We start from the raw sequence: 16,184 nt of genomic DNA, 5'->3' as shown, positions 1-16,184 counted from the left end.
TGAAGCTTCAGACATGTTTCAAGGGCTTACATCATATAATACATGTAAAAACTTTTCACAGTGTTGGGAACAACTTGTAAAACGCGACTTAAAAAAAAAAAATCAAAAATAAAATAAAATCAAGTTATGACGTGCTCTTTGTTCCTTGTGACGTATTCAGCTACAATGAGTTGGATCTACATGTACAATGCAACACATCTTATGAGTGAAAAAGTTTTGACGATTCTCATGAAATTGTGATCGGAGAGTAAACACATGAATTGAAAATTTGTCATTTTTTTTTTTTGTGGTGCACTTTGTAAAACTCACCTACAATCATAAAATCCATCACATAAATTTATGTGCTACATTCTCGAAAGTATTAGATGCTCACATTTTTCAGTTTAGAAATCTTGCTAATCCTTGCATCCATACATATTTCTTTCTGGATCGGGGCAACTTCCCCTTAACCCATAACTAAACTCCATCTTGCATGATCAGGTGGATACGTGGTAACAAACTACAGGAATTAATCCCTTCAGCTATGCTCTATCTGAAGCTCGTTATTTTTTATTTTATTATCTATTTATTTTACAAAGGAGTAACCATTTATCAAAGCCGGAGGATACTTAAGGAAAAGGGTTAATGAGTGTACAGTAGTCAATGGGAAAATGTAGTAATCGTTAGCAGAAATTTGATAAATTGGATTACTTAAGAGGATGAGTCAAGAACTTTTTCATGTTGGACTTGAAGACGACCATATTGTAATTGGTTGGAAAGCAGGAAAATGGAACAGAGTTCCACAGGGATGCAGTTCACGGAATCCACGTTTAGGTTTAGGTACATGCCATGCACAGGATCTCGGGATTTTGCAATAACACGCATGGATACGAGTGTGTATGGAAAACCCAAGGAAGATCTGGCTTGAGTGCATACAAAGTGACTTGACCGTTTACAACATGACTGTGCGAGACTTGCGAAATGTTGTCGGCCATGAAGTGCAAGGCACTTGCAGTACCTTAAATACCAAAATCAGATAATGAAAAACTGACTCAAAATTAGTTAATATTTTACAAGCAAAAAAAGTTCAGGATCTCAATTTGATAAAAATCATTCAACTTTTGGAGATTGATCAAACTAAATCTGTACACAACATCTTTGAACAATAGCCCTTTTAACAGAGAATATCCCCGCCCCCCCTTTTTTTTATAATGAAAACGTGGTTAGATTTGATGGTTATTAATTAGGTGATTCAAGATTACACAGACTGTGTTGTTCTGAATATGCGAACTACAATGGTGAGTGGATCATCGATCACCCAAGATTGTGAACCTCTGATAAAGATGAGAGTAAAACGGGGGGGGGGGGGAATCTGAAAACTTGAAACAGATCAAAACTCATTCCTGGAATGAACATTCTGGAGAAAACCTCTGGAAGATGCTACCAAAACGTCCAATGTTCATGACAAGCAAAGACAACGTTAAACCAAACTGAACAAATAATGACTAGAGCTATGAAAACAGCATATTCTTTTCATTGTTTTTACTTTCAAGTATATATCCGACACAGTTAGATGCAATCAATCAACTGAGGGTCACATCACTCTACATAAAAATGTAAGATATCAATGGATATATACATGAGAATCAAAACAAGGAAAAGAATATGCTGTTGTCATAGCACTAATGATGATACACAAGAAGTCAAGAATGTTTCCAATAAAATTAAGGTTGCATTTTGCAGTATGAAAGCGACGCGCAGTAAATTGGAGATTCCAACAAAAATTAATTTTACACTGGACTTACATCTAGACATTCATTCGCAATTCACACCAAATTTGCAGACTATCTTCGGATCTTTCACACAAAGACATAAAAAACTATTTTCCATAAAAAAGAAAAAAAAAAGAAATGAAAAAGCAAAGAGAGCAATTTAAAATTGATTTTATTTTGTTTGTTTTTACACCATGTACATCCTTTTCAGGAGTTAAAATAAAAAGCTAAATCTAAGAATTTTGATAGAAAGCTCAAGTCATTAATATCTTAAAAAATTTATATGAATTTATACTCATACCTATTGATGTCATTTCATGCCATATCCACAACTGATTTTATTAAACTTATAAACGGGACCTGGACAGGTACTACTGTAATGATATTGGATGGGGAAGGGGGGGGGCATTAAAACCGGTATTTTTTCATATTAAGTTGGAATAATCAGAGAAGAGGAAAAAATTTCATTTTTAATTCCTTACATCAAGTGGCTTCACACTTTGGAGAAACTTCCATCAATTAGAGCCATGTGTCAGGATGTGGTTCATGGACAGGAAGTCTTAAGTGACACGTACTGAGAAATAGAAATGAGCTGATTGGGTTTGGAGGTCTTCTTTGGGGCTCTATCTGCCCCTCTGGGGGAAGCAACTTATGTAATATGTAAAATAGTTTTTTTGTCATGACTTTGGTCCGTGCTCATCCAGAATTTTAGTGTTGCATGGAGAGTTCTTTGATCTATGTCAGATCGCCTGTAATCTTCACGTTGACAAAAATCAGCAGGTACCTCGTCGACACATTGCGAGTAGTTGACAAAGCAATTTGTATAAAACGTAATCACATGGACACGCTAGTTCTCATCAGATCACCGAAGTTAAACAAAATTGAATCTGGGCAGTACTAAAACGGGTGATCATTTTGGAAATAGCAGGTACTGTATGTGCTCTCCGTTTATCTCGGCATGGTTTCCAGTCATCCTGGACTTCTTGCCATTGAAACAGGCAGCATCGACTCAAGAAAATTGTTCAAATCTTACTTCACAATTACATCCGCAGCCAACCTTACAGAGAGATCCACCGTCTATAAACGGAAGCCAGGATGTAAAACATAAAAAAAGCATGATGCTATCGAGCAAATATATTGTAACATTTTCTTTTTATTTGACACCTGCTGAAAGGAAAAAGAGGAAGACGCATCACCACTACAACCACTTTTACAACTATGCAACATTATCCATTGAGCCAACTACTCGCAACATATCAATGAGAAGCGACTGCTGTTTTCTGTCAACAAGATTAGAAGATTACAGGCGATCTGTGAGGAATCGAAAAACTCTCCATGCAACATTACAACTTTAGATGAGAACGGATCTTAAAGTAATAGCAATGTAAATATGACTCCACGCTCCCAAATTGGGGCTCTCACTATTGGATGTAAACTGAATGAATTGAGAAATTTCAATGAAAGAATGAATTTATAAGACTTGTGTACAAAAAGGCATCTGTGAAATATGGCAGTCAAAAAAGACAACAAAACTTTATGAAGCATCTATTTAGTATTGAAAAATATTACTGTATATTAAAAATTATGGAAAATGATTGAGTATTTTTATTCATGAAATTCAACTATGCATCACAGTAAGTCTAGAGAAGTCAGCCATCATCAGATTTTCAAGATTCCCATTGATTATCTCCCCTTGACATCAATAGCATATATATGCCTATTTTATTTTTAAATTAAAATTTTAATTGATCATTTTCTGTAATTTTCAGTGTACAGTAATATTTTTCATTACCAAGTAAGTACTTTATAAAGTTTTGTTATTTCATTTTTAACTGCGATATTTGACTGGTGTCTTTCCATGTACAAATGGCGAATTTACTGGCACATTTTTGGAGACTATCTGAGGAAATGTTTAAAAAAATTTCTATCTTTGTATCCCTAATAAATATTTTACAGGTACACGCACGTGTATTATATAAGTTTATTACTACTACAATTTGAAATGAGATTAACTAAAATAAACACAATAAATATCAGTTAATCTCAAAGTACAATGTAAATGATAAGTATACTTGAGCGTGACCTACGTAAATAAAGGGCTATTCCATTAAAGTCATGTGACCTGCTGAAAGTACAATGCTCACGGTTAAGCAACAGACGACTATTACAAGAATAGTTATTTTGGGTTTCAATTTTGAAAGGGATGTATAAAACTGATCCAAAAGTGACTTTAAAAAAGAAAAAAAAAAAAATTAAAAGATAATGAATTTGTATTATTTGGACAATTGTTTTCATCTTGAATGTTATCTGCACAACGTTTTGGTCGATCTTCTCCAGGTGTAAAAGTCTTCATGGGTTTTGGCAGGGGAAAAAGAAGAGGAAGGGGAAGGTTTCATATTTTTGGATTTAGTTGGAAGTAAGTTTACACAAAATATAAAGATAATTAAAATGATCAGGAAACGCTAGGGAAGTATTGTTTCTAACTTAAATTCTTGGAAACGCAACATTTACAGAAACAAGAGGTTGCTGGTTTTAATATGTTTAATCTCGTGTGTATCTTGTATTTCAAAGAAGCAGTTCGGAAGTTATATCGATTGAAACGTTGTGCGGATGAGAGTAATTGTCCGATTAATTAAAAAAATACAAACAGATAAAGAATTATTTCACATTTGCGACATGCAATAAAAAAGAAAAAGAAAAGAAAAGATTTCTTTTCCGGTCATAGTAAAGTTTTATTATTTAACAGCGTATTTAATTATTAATTTTAAAATGCACCTGTAATAGTCATCTATCTTTTAACCATGGCCATTGTACCTTATTCTATGATTTCAACAGGTGACGTGACTTCAGTAGAATGGCCTTCTATTTATGTAGGTCACGGTTAACTAAGTTACGTATTTATCATAAAAGTTAATTGTAAAAAACAAAAATGAGCACGTCTAAGAATAAAAAGAATGTTCTAAATATAAACCAATGATACCCCACCAATAGTCAATTTCCCACTCAAATTCACTGAAAACAAAAACAAAAATGAACAGAATACTTTTTAATATCTAAATTTTCATAAAAGAATTTCCTACATTAAAAAATATAAAATATCAGCACCTTACACACTTAAATATATCAAGATTTTATCTCAAATACACATATATATGCTAAATATATGTATACTTACACACACACATTTCTGTAAAATGCATTGAAAGAGATGATTTTAAATGTATACTTTATAAAAATATACATAAAACTACATATGCATATATTCAAATATACATTTTATTAGACATGTATGAATTTTAAATATACATTTAATAAATATATATATTTCTTAATGATGCATTTGAAAATAAATATTGTTAATGTATAGATTTCCTTGTTCTTTTTAAATGCATAAACCAGTGTATATATACATGTTCTTCAGTATAGTGATTATATTATTTCATGTATATACAATTATATTATAAAATAATATTGTGTTCATGTGTGCATATATATATATATATATATATATATATATATCTTTAAAAAATATTTTTTAACTGCTCAACATGAGAATTATAGAAATTATACTTATGGCAAGTCACCTACACATTTGTGTTTCATACTGGAAGGAAATTAGGATAATTGTCCGATATTTTCCTCTTTCGTGTAATTTGTCATAAGTGAACTACCTTCCTGCTGCCTGTTTTCCTCCTACCCATAGCCTTGATCTTTTTAAGATTTATGTCAATAGGCACCGTCTGTCGTTGCAATAATCATCTTTTGTTTTCTTTTTAGCTCCTTACATCAAGTGATTTTTGTGCCTTAACTTCAGCAATTTCCATTAAAGTATATTTTATAATGTATACATACATATATATATATATACATACATATATATATATATTAAAAGGGAGTCGAAGTATATAAATCTTTTTTAAGATTAGACCTATTGAAAGCTCCCTAACCCCTATTTCATTAGGCTTCGAAATACCTAGGTATAAAGAACATATAACACCGCTCCCAATTACTGGGTCTTATTACATCGACAAATAAATCTACATATACCAACAAATGTCTTTGTCTTGTCTATAATCCTATTATATATCTCCCTCTCAAACAAAATATTTACTTTATATATCTGTGTAATGAACAACTCTAAATTTTTAGTCAAAAAAGCATTTTTAGTTATACTCAAGATCATATATTCTTTTTGACTTCCAGTTTTTGCAATCCATTAGACATTGTCAAGCAAATTAGGAAACCATTCTTAACATGGGGAAAGGAGGTGGGAACCTTTATCTATAGTATAAATCTCACCTGTGTATTTAAATGTATGCATGTCTGCCTTAAACTTTCAACAGAGGTGATGGGTTTTCACGAGATCGGTATCATTCCAAACTTCTGGCCGCGTCATGGAGTAGAGGTAAGACGTCAACTGCAACCACTTTTTTTTTTTTGCTCAACATACACCTCCAAACACCCAGACAAGTATTATCTAAGAGGAAGATAATCATTAATCAGAAGGACCATATCTTGCTAGTTATCTTTCTCTCACCTCGGAGCAGAAACCAGAAGTCAAACAGAGTAGACAATCTTGATTTAAAATGGTATTTTTTTTTTTTTTTTTTTAATTGTATATTGCGTATAGTAAATGATACGCAACTTTCAGCTATGCTAGCCTACAAACCTGCATTCCTTTTAGTATCCAATGGCCTAAAAAGAAAACAAAATGGTGCAAGTCATGCACCATGCCCCCCCCCCCCACACACACACCCAATGTAACAGAGATGATGATGTAAGACAAAGAAATATTTTAGACATTGTTAGCATGCAAGTTGACATTTCGTCTCCAATTATTACCTAATGAATTAAGTACTTTAAGTCTTTGGAATATAACATCTCACAATGACTAATATTTTAAAGAGCCATTGCATATGCAACTGTCTAATTTTCATATTTATCTCACCGAAAATGTTTCTGCATATAAACAAAGGCTATTTACTACTTTACTATTGATAATAGCTTTACATACGTGCACATGTGTTTTGAATAGTAAACAATCTTAAAAAGGTCGTTAAAGTCTAGGGCATGGGAAGACATGTTGGTTTGAGGCAAGTGCAATGTTCACACTTTAAACCTGATCAGCATAAACGTGTTAAAAACATCTTTTGTAATGGAAGACCTCTTGTTTTTGAGGTGGAAAATTTGTCTTCAGAAGTTGTTCTTTACAGGAGTATACAAGATAAATAAATAGAATTCATGTGGGTCAGGCTATATTAGATCAGATGCTGAAATATGGAGATATATATAATATTTTATATATAATATATTTTTTTTCCATAATTTTCATCATATATATATATATATATATATATATATATATAAAATATATAAATGATGAAAATTATAGAAAAAATATTCCAATGTGATGAAAAAATGAACAAAATTATTTATATAGTCAATGTTTTGTCTTTATTTCTGAGGAAGTCTTGAAATAAAGAGGACTCCTTGATGAATAAATAATTTTGGTTTTTGAATAATCAATCAATATATATATATATATATATATATATATATATATAAATAAAGATTAAGAATGAAAGCTATATACAACTTTATTATATCAGATTAATCAGGAAAAGTAAAGGAAAAATTAAGAAAAAACAAGTTTTTTAAACTGAAGAAAAAACAAGTTTTTTCTTCAGTTTCCCCTTTACTTTTTCTGATTAGTCTGATGATATAATAAAGTTGTATATAACTTTTATTCCTAATCTTTCATTTAATATATTTTTTACTCTCTTAATAGGGTTGAGCTTTTTCTTGATAAATTTTGCTTTGTTAACGATTTATTCTTTGATAACACAATTGTGTATATGTGTGTGTGTGTGTGTGTATAGTATCTGCCTACAAAAAAAATTAAAAACAATAAAATGTAAAAATCTGTGACTCACTGCTCTGTTGACTAGTCTTGTCTTACCCTTGGTTGGACAAGACTAATGCAGGTAGAAGCTTACTTTATTATTTTACCAAAGATGGAAATATTTTGCCAAGCCCATAATTTTCCTCATTCAAGAAGGACACAAGCACCAATGTAAGTTCCTTTCCATTCAAGAACCCCCCTGCATTCAGTAAAATAAAAACCTGAACAGAAAAGAACTTACATTTGTGCTAATTTTATTCTCAACTAAACTAGATGATGGGACCGTAAAAACATTTTTTAATCCGATAAAATGTATGTACATGTGTTTCTATGGGCTGGACAGAAATAATCAGCAAAATACAGTCACAGATTTCTGTATTTCTTTTTTTTTTTTTTATCAATAGAAAGGACTTCGTAGCCACCATTTTCATCTCAACATGGATCAATCCATCCATTTACTTTTTTACATTTTTTTCATAGGTCAATTCTACACAGACATTATATATATATATATAAAGTTCAAGTATATTGATACTATGAACTAAAAACAAATATTCTTTTTCAAAAGTGCTCAATATCCGAGTAGAGCTTTTATAAATAAAATTATATAAACATTAGGAAGAAACTCAGATCGATCTAAGTTTTGACATTAACACGTGTCGTTGGGGGATCTTGATGAGACCTGTTAACATCGAAATATACATTATATATATGTATATAATGTACTATTGCAAATTCAGGTGTAATGCCAGCCAAATAAATCTCTGTAGACTTCATCAAGCTCTCATATTTTCTAAAAGATCAATGATATCAAAAAGTCTCTGTTTAACATTATTCTCATTATTTAGGCAGATTAATTTTATCTGCTCCTTGTCTCCATCAGGGTGGAATGAGGTGATTAGTTGGAGGTCGTGAAAAGCCTTCATCGCATTTTTCAATGTATCTAACGCTGCAGATTCACCTGAAATATTAAAAGAAACAAATTAGTAAGAATAAGTTATGAAATCATGCTTGCTGCAAAGAAAGAAAAAAAATGTCTTACGATTAAAAAATGTACTATAGAAAATCCTTAAGTTTAACTACTTGACAAAAACGAACAGTGAGAATTGAGACCTTCAAATTAATGGGATTGCTTAATATGGAACATGATTTAATATTTCTTCTTTCATTTGAAATCTGTTGCTAAGAACATTTAAGCATTTTTTTTTATCTAATATATAAACGGCTATATGTGTCTTTCTGTGTCTCCATATTTTTAAACTATATCTCCTCTGAAATTAAAAGTTGCAGAGTGGCGCTAGGAGCCTCAAATGATTGGATTTTTTTATGAGCTGTCCTTTTATGGGTCTTTAGCCGATTAAAATTGTTTTTAAGAGGTCAAAAAAAGGGTCAAATTTGAAAAAAAAAAAAAAAAAAATCGTTAAACATTTTGTACATTCTTCTTAGTTTATTTTTAATCAATTCATACGCGTGTCACGTTGGTACAGCTGTAACGTCACCAGCTTTGACTGCTTCAGTTTTGATACTAGCTAGTGTCGTCTAAATACATTTTTTTTGTACTTTTGAAATTACGACTATAATAATATATACAAAATCTCGACAAATTAAAATATCATATTTAAGCATATTTTACGCCTGGGCAAAGCGTATGATATCACTCTCTGCATAGTCTGTGTACCTCCTTAGCCAGCCATCTTGGCAGTACTTACTATGAAGAGTGCTCTTGTATATGCTGTTTTTTGTTTCAATATATTTTACTGTTTCTAACTCCTCTCTTTATCTGTGTCTTCCTTAGTCTCTTCCAGGGCCACAAAAACTTTGTGACTAGGAATTTAAACTTTCAACAACTTGGTGATGAGGAATTCGAACTTTCAAAGGAAAGATCCACAACATGCATATAATAACATGGAAAATAATGTAAAACTTTTTTTTCCTATTTGAGTTATGTAGAAGATAGATATGAAAAATACTAGCATAGCGAAATACTTCAGTTAGTAAGGTTATTAAAAAAAGCTGAAAAAGCTATTTTTTTTTTTTTTTAATTTTTTTTTTAATAAATTAACAATTTTTAATGAATAATACTTACTACATTTGGCAAGTTTCTTGAATACACGATCTTTAGCTGTTTCATGTAATGTGGAAATGAATTCATCCTCTGAAAATATAAAGAAAACATTTCAACAATTTAGACAGATACATTGATATACCTGTGATCATGTATGCTGTGGTTAGAAGTCAACAAGGTATTTTGTTTTTGGTAGTAGTGGGGGTTTAAAACCTATACCGTCAAACCCCCCCCCCCAATATTTTGTTTTCCAGCTTGATCAGAACTGAAAACAAGTCAATCTCTAGATAGAAGTGGGATCTCAGTGAGAGAAAAAAATAGAGATTTGATTTGGGAAGGAGATGGTGTCCTTCCAAGATAAGTACCATTTGAAGTTACAGTCAGCTAACATACTTCCTAGCTTCCGGTGTAGCGCTACGAAAAGCAGTGACAATGCAAATCAGTGCCTTCACTTTTATTGTTCTTCAGTATTTCTATTGTGAAGCAATTTATTGAAATAAAATATAAGAAAACGACATAACCAAAAAATATACAATAAAAATGAACAAAATTATACAGATAAAAATAACAATTAGTTTTTATTAAATAGTTGATTACTTCAAAAAGATTTTCAAGTGTTTTTAATAAGTATTTAAAAAAAAAACCCAAAAAACACGAAACTAATTTCAATAATTCTTAATTAAAATAAGACCAAAAAAACTTTTCAATAATTATTAAATAAAAAAAAGAAAAATCGAAAAAAATGTAATAAATAAATTTAAAAAAAAATGAGTACATGCACAGGAGAGATATAAGTGTGAGGAAAAAAAAAAAAAAAAAGGGTGAAGGAACCGATTTTCCTTGTCACTGCTTCCGATAGCGCTATGCCAGAAGTTAGGAAGTACATTAGCTGACTATACCTCATTTGAGAAAGGCTGAAGGCAAAAAGAAGAGTGCGCATTTTGGGGGATCTATTCTGGGACTCATTCACTCCACTAGCTAAGATGCTAAACTTACTCAAAGGCCCAGGAACTGTGTGCAGCATGCTCAGGAAGGGAAAACATGCTCATCCTCAACTCCTTTTCGTATGCACTTTGATTCTAGCCAAGATGTGAAATATACGAGTCAAATTGTCTGTCAGGCAGGGTAGCAGGACAGGATTCATGACATAAATGACAATTGTGTATATTTGTAAAGTTGGGATTTGTCGTAATGAATGTGACATTTAAATGGCAACCTCTTATTCATGTCTAGTAGGATTATCTGGCATGGCTTGTGGCAAAAAGTGTGATTCTATTAAAATATTTATCTCTTTCATTTTCTCTCTCCATCTTCCTCTCCCGTCCATTCCTCTTTATAGACGCACATATGCACACACAACTGAAGGAATAAGACAGCATAAGGGATTTAACTCCGTGGACCCCCTCCCCCCAAAAAAACATCAGCATTACTTCCCTTTAGTTGGTGGCTACTTTTCTCCATATTACATTCATATTTAAACTAGCTAGGGGTACCCGGCGTTGCCCGGGTGTTTTTCGGGGTATGTGAAAAAAACCCAAAAATGTGAAAAAAAAAACAAAAACAGGTGCCCGTGAAAAAACGAAGCCTTCACGATGCACAGTTGGAAAATAGTAAAGTGTTAAAAAAAAACAAAAACAGGTGCACGTTTTTGATTAACGTGACGGCGATAGGTATTCAGCAGTAAGCATTTTGTGCGGGACAGTTTTGAATGAGGTGAATAAATCGGTTTGTTTGTTTTTAAAAACCCGCTCCCTGTTTATTAGGAGGAGCGAAATGAAAGCTACAGTCTGATATGACGAAGTTGACCTTGAACAAATGTTACTTAGCTATCTTGAGACAACTGGCTATCGGCCTGTGATTAGAGTAGAGTTTCGCTTTTTTTTATACCGAAAACCGAATGTAATGCGTGCCGATGCGGGAAATGTCGAATAATTAACGTTTGAAAGTCAATAAAATTAAATAGACAGGCGAGCTCCGTGGATAACTCTGAGATATTACAATTTATAGATGCTATAAAAAGTTTTAAGTTGTGAACCGAGCAAGCGCTTCTCTGAAAGAAGCCTTTTGTGGACATCGAGGAAAAGCATACATACATACATTCCTTTTATACATATACAGATACTTCAGATTTTCTCAAGCTTTATGAAGCTATTAGTGATGGGACAATTCCAAGATTCTTTTTCCCTGATACCAACACAATTACCAATTCTATTCTAAATTACCAATCCAGATTCTTTGTAAAATAGTACAATCTTTCTAATGTTTCTAAATTTTCTATACTCTTTATGTCGGGTTTCGCAAAGGGACAAAGGAAAGAAATGGCATTTTTTTTTTCCAAACCAGCAACAATATGGTAGCATTCTTGCTTTTCCCCTCTCAAGGTCAACAGTTTTGTTGTTTTAGTCTCCAGCTGTAACCAGCTGTTATGCATGTAATTCGCTTCACAGTTTACGGCTGCCCGAAAATCTTCCACAAGTTTGGAAGATAAGCAAGTTCTGCATCTTGTTTGTTTGGTCAGCATAGTCAGAGAGCACTAAAAAAGATTTTGAAGTGAGAAAAACACTGGCATAGAGTGCATGTCATAAGCTGAGGAAGATATGGTCATCCACTCTCAGAAAAGCTGAAAGTAAGACTAGTTGTTACCACAGTAGAAACAGTCCTTCTCTATGGTGCTGAAGCATGGACTCTTACAAATGCGCTGAAGAAGAGACTGGATGGCTGTTACACACGGATGCTCAGGATGGCCCCTCAATACATCATGGAGGAACTACGCAGCAAAACAATAGCTTTATGGTGACCTACCACCAGTATCACTGGAAGTACAGCAGAGAAGGGATTTAACTCTGTGGACCCCCCCCCTAAAAAAAAAACATCAGCATTACTTCCCTTTAGTTGGGAGACATAGTGAAGAGGAAGCCAGCAAGCTAGTTCTCTGGATAACAGATGGCCACCCAAACCATGGTAGAAGAATGACCTACATTGACAACCTGCTACAGGACACAGGATTGGAAAGTATTTGGGACCTACAAACTGTCATATGATATCGAGAGAACTGGAGAAGTCGTGTAGATTCGGTAGTGAAGCATTCCGAAAGACGATGGAGATGAGATCTTGTTTAAAAGTTCCTGCCCTGCTGCCATGTGGTAAAAAAAAAAAAAAAAAAACTGCCTTGTCGACATGTAAAAAAAAAACCTGCTTAAGAGGAAAGAAAGAGGAAAACAAAAGTTTCAGCTAATGAAAAATTATTTGTCACTGATACTTTTGTGATAAATTTTTTGATAAACTGTTTCCACTTCAATTTCTGCATGTATTAATTCAGAAATAAATTATCTTACCTGGAACATTGTGTTCAAATAAAATCTTGATGTGGTTGGCAGTAACAAGGTAAGCCTCACAAAGAGGAAGCATTATTTTCTGATAGAAATTCAGCTTCTCAATGCAGTTGTCATTCGAAGTGTTGATCTGGAATATAAAAAGTGGAAAGAAAAAAAAATTAACTAAAATTCAAAACCATGTACCTATGACAAATTGGAATGCTCTCAAGACCCCAATTGTGGCATTCTCAGATGGTTGGTTCAATAATTTATTTCATAACATGAGGCTGGAACATGGTAATCTCCCTTTCCTAATTCTTGCATGACAGGAGTCATAAACCTCTGTGTCTTTTGGGTTATGTATATCCCCCCTCCTTCTCTTCATAGCCAGAGTAATGAAAGCAATTAAAAAACACTGACCCTTTACTTTGCTCTGGGATTTCATTTACTTTTTACAGCAAATACATAGAGATGAACTGTATCCTTCCAACCTAACTCCTATAGGAAATTCATTTCACTCATCCTGGAATGGATATTCTTATAGTGTGAATGTCATTTTCACTCATCCTGGAATGGATATTCTTATAGTGTGAATGGATATTCTTATTGTGTGTGTTTTATTTGAATATGAAGTGCATAATAAATATCATGCTAACAAGAAAGTCAAACTTACCATTAATCTTTCATTTGCATAAGCAAAGTCTTCTTCATCACCAAGAGAATAAATATCAACCACTTTTCGAGGATTCATCCGATTGGATACCTATTAACAACAGGAAGATATGTAAATGTTATGATTGAGATAAAGACACAGATAGACACAAATACAAAGAGCGAGAGACAGAGAGAGGGTGAGAGAGAGACAGAGAAAGGGTTAGAGAGAGACAGAGAAAGGGTTAGAGAGAGAGAGAGAGAAAGGGTTAGAGAGAGAGAGAAAGGGTTAGAGAGAGAAAGAGAGAGAAAGGTTAGAGAGAGAGAGAGAGAGAGAGAGAGAGAAAGGTTAGAGAGAGAGAGAGAGAAAGGTTAGAGAGAGAGAGAGAGAGAAAGGTTAGAGAGAGAGAGAGAGAGAGAAAGGTTAGAGAGAGAGAGAGAGAGAAAGGCTAGAGAGAGAGAGAGAGAAAGGTTAGAGAGAGAGAGAGAGAGAGAGAAAGGTTAGAGAGAGAGAGAGAGAGAAAGGTTAGAGAGAGAGAGAGAGAGAAAGGTTAGAGAGAGAGAGAGAAAGGTTAGAGAGAGAGAGAGAAAGGTTAGAGAGAGAGAGAGAGAAAGGTTAGAGAGAGAGAGAGAGAAAGGTTAGAGAGAGAGAGAGAGAAAGGTTAGAGAGAGAGAGAGAGAAAGGTTAGAGAGAGAGAGAGAGAAAGGTTAGAGAGAGAGAGAGAGAAAGGTTAGAGAGAGAGAGAGAGAAAGGTTAGAGAGAGAGAGAGAGAAAGGTTAGAGAGAGAGAGAGAGAAAGGTTAGAGAGAGAGAGAGAGAAAGGTTAGAGAGAGAGAGAGAGAGAAAGGTTAGAGAGAGAGAGAGAGAGAAAGGTTAGAGAGAGAGAGAGAGAGAAAGGTTAGAGAGAGAGAGAAAGGTTAGAGAGAGAGAGAAAGGTTAGAGAGAGAGAGAAAGGTTAGAGAGAGAGAGAAAGGTTAGAGAGAGAGAGAAAGGTTAGAGAGAGAGAGAAAGGTTAGAGAGAGAGAGAAAGGTTAGAGAGAGAGAGAAAGGTTAGAGAGAGAGAGAAAGGTTAGAGAGAGAGAGAAAGGTTAGAGAGAGAGAGAAAGGTTTAGAGAGAGAGAAAGGGTTAGAGAGAAGAGAAAGGGTTAGAGAGAGAGAAAGGGTTAGAGAGAGAGAAAGGGTTAGAGAGAGAGAGAAAAGGGTTAGAGAGAGAGAAAGGGTTAGAGAGAGAGGAGAAAGGGTTAGAGAGAGAGAAAGGGTTAGAGAGAGAGAAAGGGTTAGAGAGAGAGAGAAAGGGTTAGAGAGAGAGAGAAAGGGTTAGAGAGAGAGAGAAAGGGTTAGAGAGAGAGAGAGGGTTAGAGAGAGAGAGAGAAGAGAGAGAGAGAGTGAGAGAAAGGGTTAGAGAGAGGGTTAGAGAGAGAGAGAGAGAGAGAAAGGGTTAGAGAGAGAGAGAGAGAGTGAGAGAAAGGGTAGAGAGAGAGAGAGAGAGTGAGAGAAAGGGTTAGAGAGAGAGAGAGTGAGAGAAAGGGTTAGAGAGAGAGAGAGAGTGAGAGAAAGGGCTAGAGAGAGAGAGAGAGTGAGAGAAAGGGTTAGAGAGAGAGAGAGTGAGAGAAAGGGTTAGAGAGAGAGAGAGAGTGAGAGAAAGGGTTAGAGAGAGAGAGAGAGTGAGAGAAAGGGTTAGAGAGAGAGAGAGAGTGAGAGAAAGGGTTAGAGAGAGAGAGAGAGTGAGAGAAAGGGTTAGAGAGAGAGAGAGAGTGAGAGAAAGGGTTAGAGAGAGAGAGAGAGTGAGAGAAAGGGTTAGAGAGAGAGAGAGAGTGAGAGAGAAGGGTTAGAGAGAGAGAGAGTGAGAGAAAGGGTTAGAGAGTGAGAGAAAGGGTTAGAGAGAGAGAAAGGGTTAGAGAGAGAGAAAGGGTTAGAGAGAGAGAGAGTGAGAGAAAGGGTTAGAGAGAGAGAGAAAGGGTTAGAGAGAGAGAGAAAGGGTTAGAGAGAGAGAGAGAAAGGGTTAGAGAGAGAGAGTGAGAGAAAGGGTTAGAGAGAGAGAGTGAGAGAAAGGGTTAGAGAGAGAGAGAGAGAGAGTAAGAGAAAGGGTTAGAGAGAGAGAGAGAGTAAGAGAAAGGGTTAGAGAGAGAGAGAGAGTAAGAGAAAGGGTTAGAGAGAGAGAGAGAGAGTAAGAGAAAGGGTTATAGAGAGAGAGAGAGTAAGAGAAAGGGTTAGAGAGAGAGAGAGAGTAAGAGAAAGGGTTAGAGAGAGAGAGAGAGTAAGAGAAAGGGTTAGAGAGAGAGAGAGAGTAAGAGAAAGGGTTAGAGAGAGAGAGAGTAAGAGAAAGGGTTAGAGAGAGAGAGAGAGAGTAAGAGAAAGGGTTAGAGAGAGAGAGAGAGAGAGTGAGAGAAAGGGTTAGAGAGAGTGAATGAGAGTGAGAGAAAGGGTTAGAGAGAGTGAATGAGAGTGAGAGAAAGGGTTAGAGAGAGTGAATGAGAGTGAGAGAAAGGGTTAGAGAGAGT

At 34.5% G+C, this 16,184-nt stretch overlaps 1 protein-coding gene across 2 annotated transcripts in view; it reads right to left on the bottom strand.

Moving 5' to 3' along the window:
• Positions 1-8,031: 8,031 nt before the first annotated feature.
• Positions 8,032-16,184, bottom strand: part of LOC145245864 (glycerol-3-phosphate acyltransferase 1, mitochondrial-like) — a 130,392-nt gene continuing 122,239 nt past the window's right edge. For both annotated transcript variants that reach the window (XM_080107571.1, XM_080107572.1), the window contains exons 20-23: positions 13,706-13,795; positions 13,054-13,180; positions 9,740-9,808; positions 8,032-8,614 (exon numbers count right to left, since the gene is read on the bottom strand). In XM_080107571.1, coding sequence (XP_079963697.1) covers positions 8,430-8,614; positions 9,740-9,808; positions 13,054-13,180; positions 13,706-13,795 — 471 coding nt within the window. In that variant the 3' untranslated portion in view covers positions 8,032-8,429. The remainder of the gene's footprint in view (positions 8,615-9,739; positions 9,809-13,053; positions 13,181-13,705; positions 13,796-16,184) is intronic.

This window comes from Euprymna scolopes, chromosome 23 (genome assembly GCF_053919585.1).
Source record: "Euprymna scolopes isolate OS-2025 chromosome 23, ASM5391958v1, whole genome shotgun sequence".
Classification (NCBI taxonomy): Eukaryota; Metazoa; Mollusca; class Cephalopoda; order Sepiida; family Sepiolidae; genus Euprymna; species Euprymna scolopes.
This window is presented reverse-complemented; position numbering and strand designations above follow the sequence as displayed.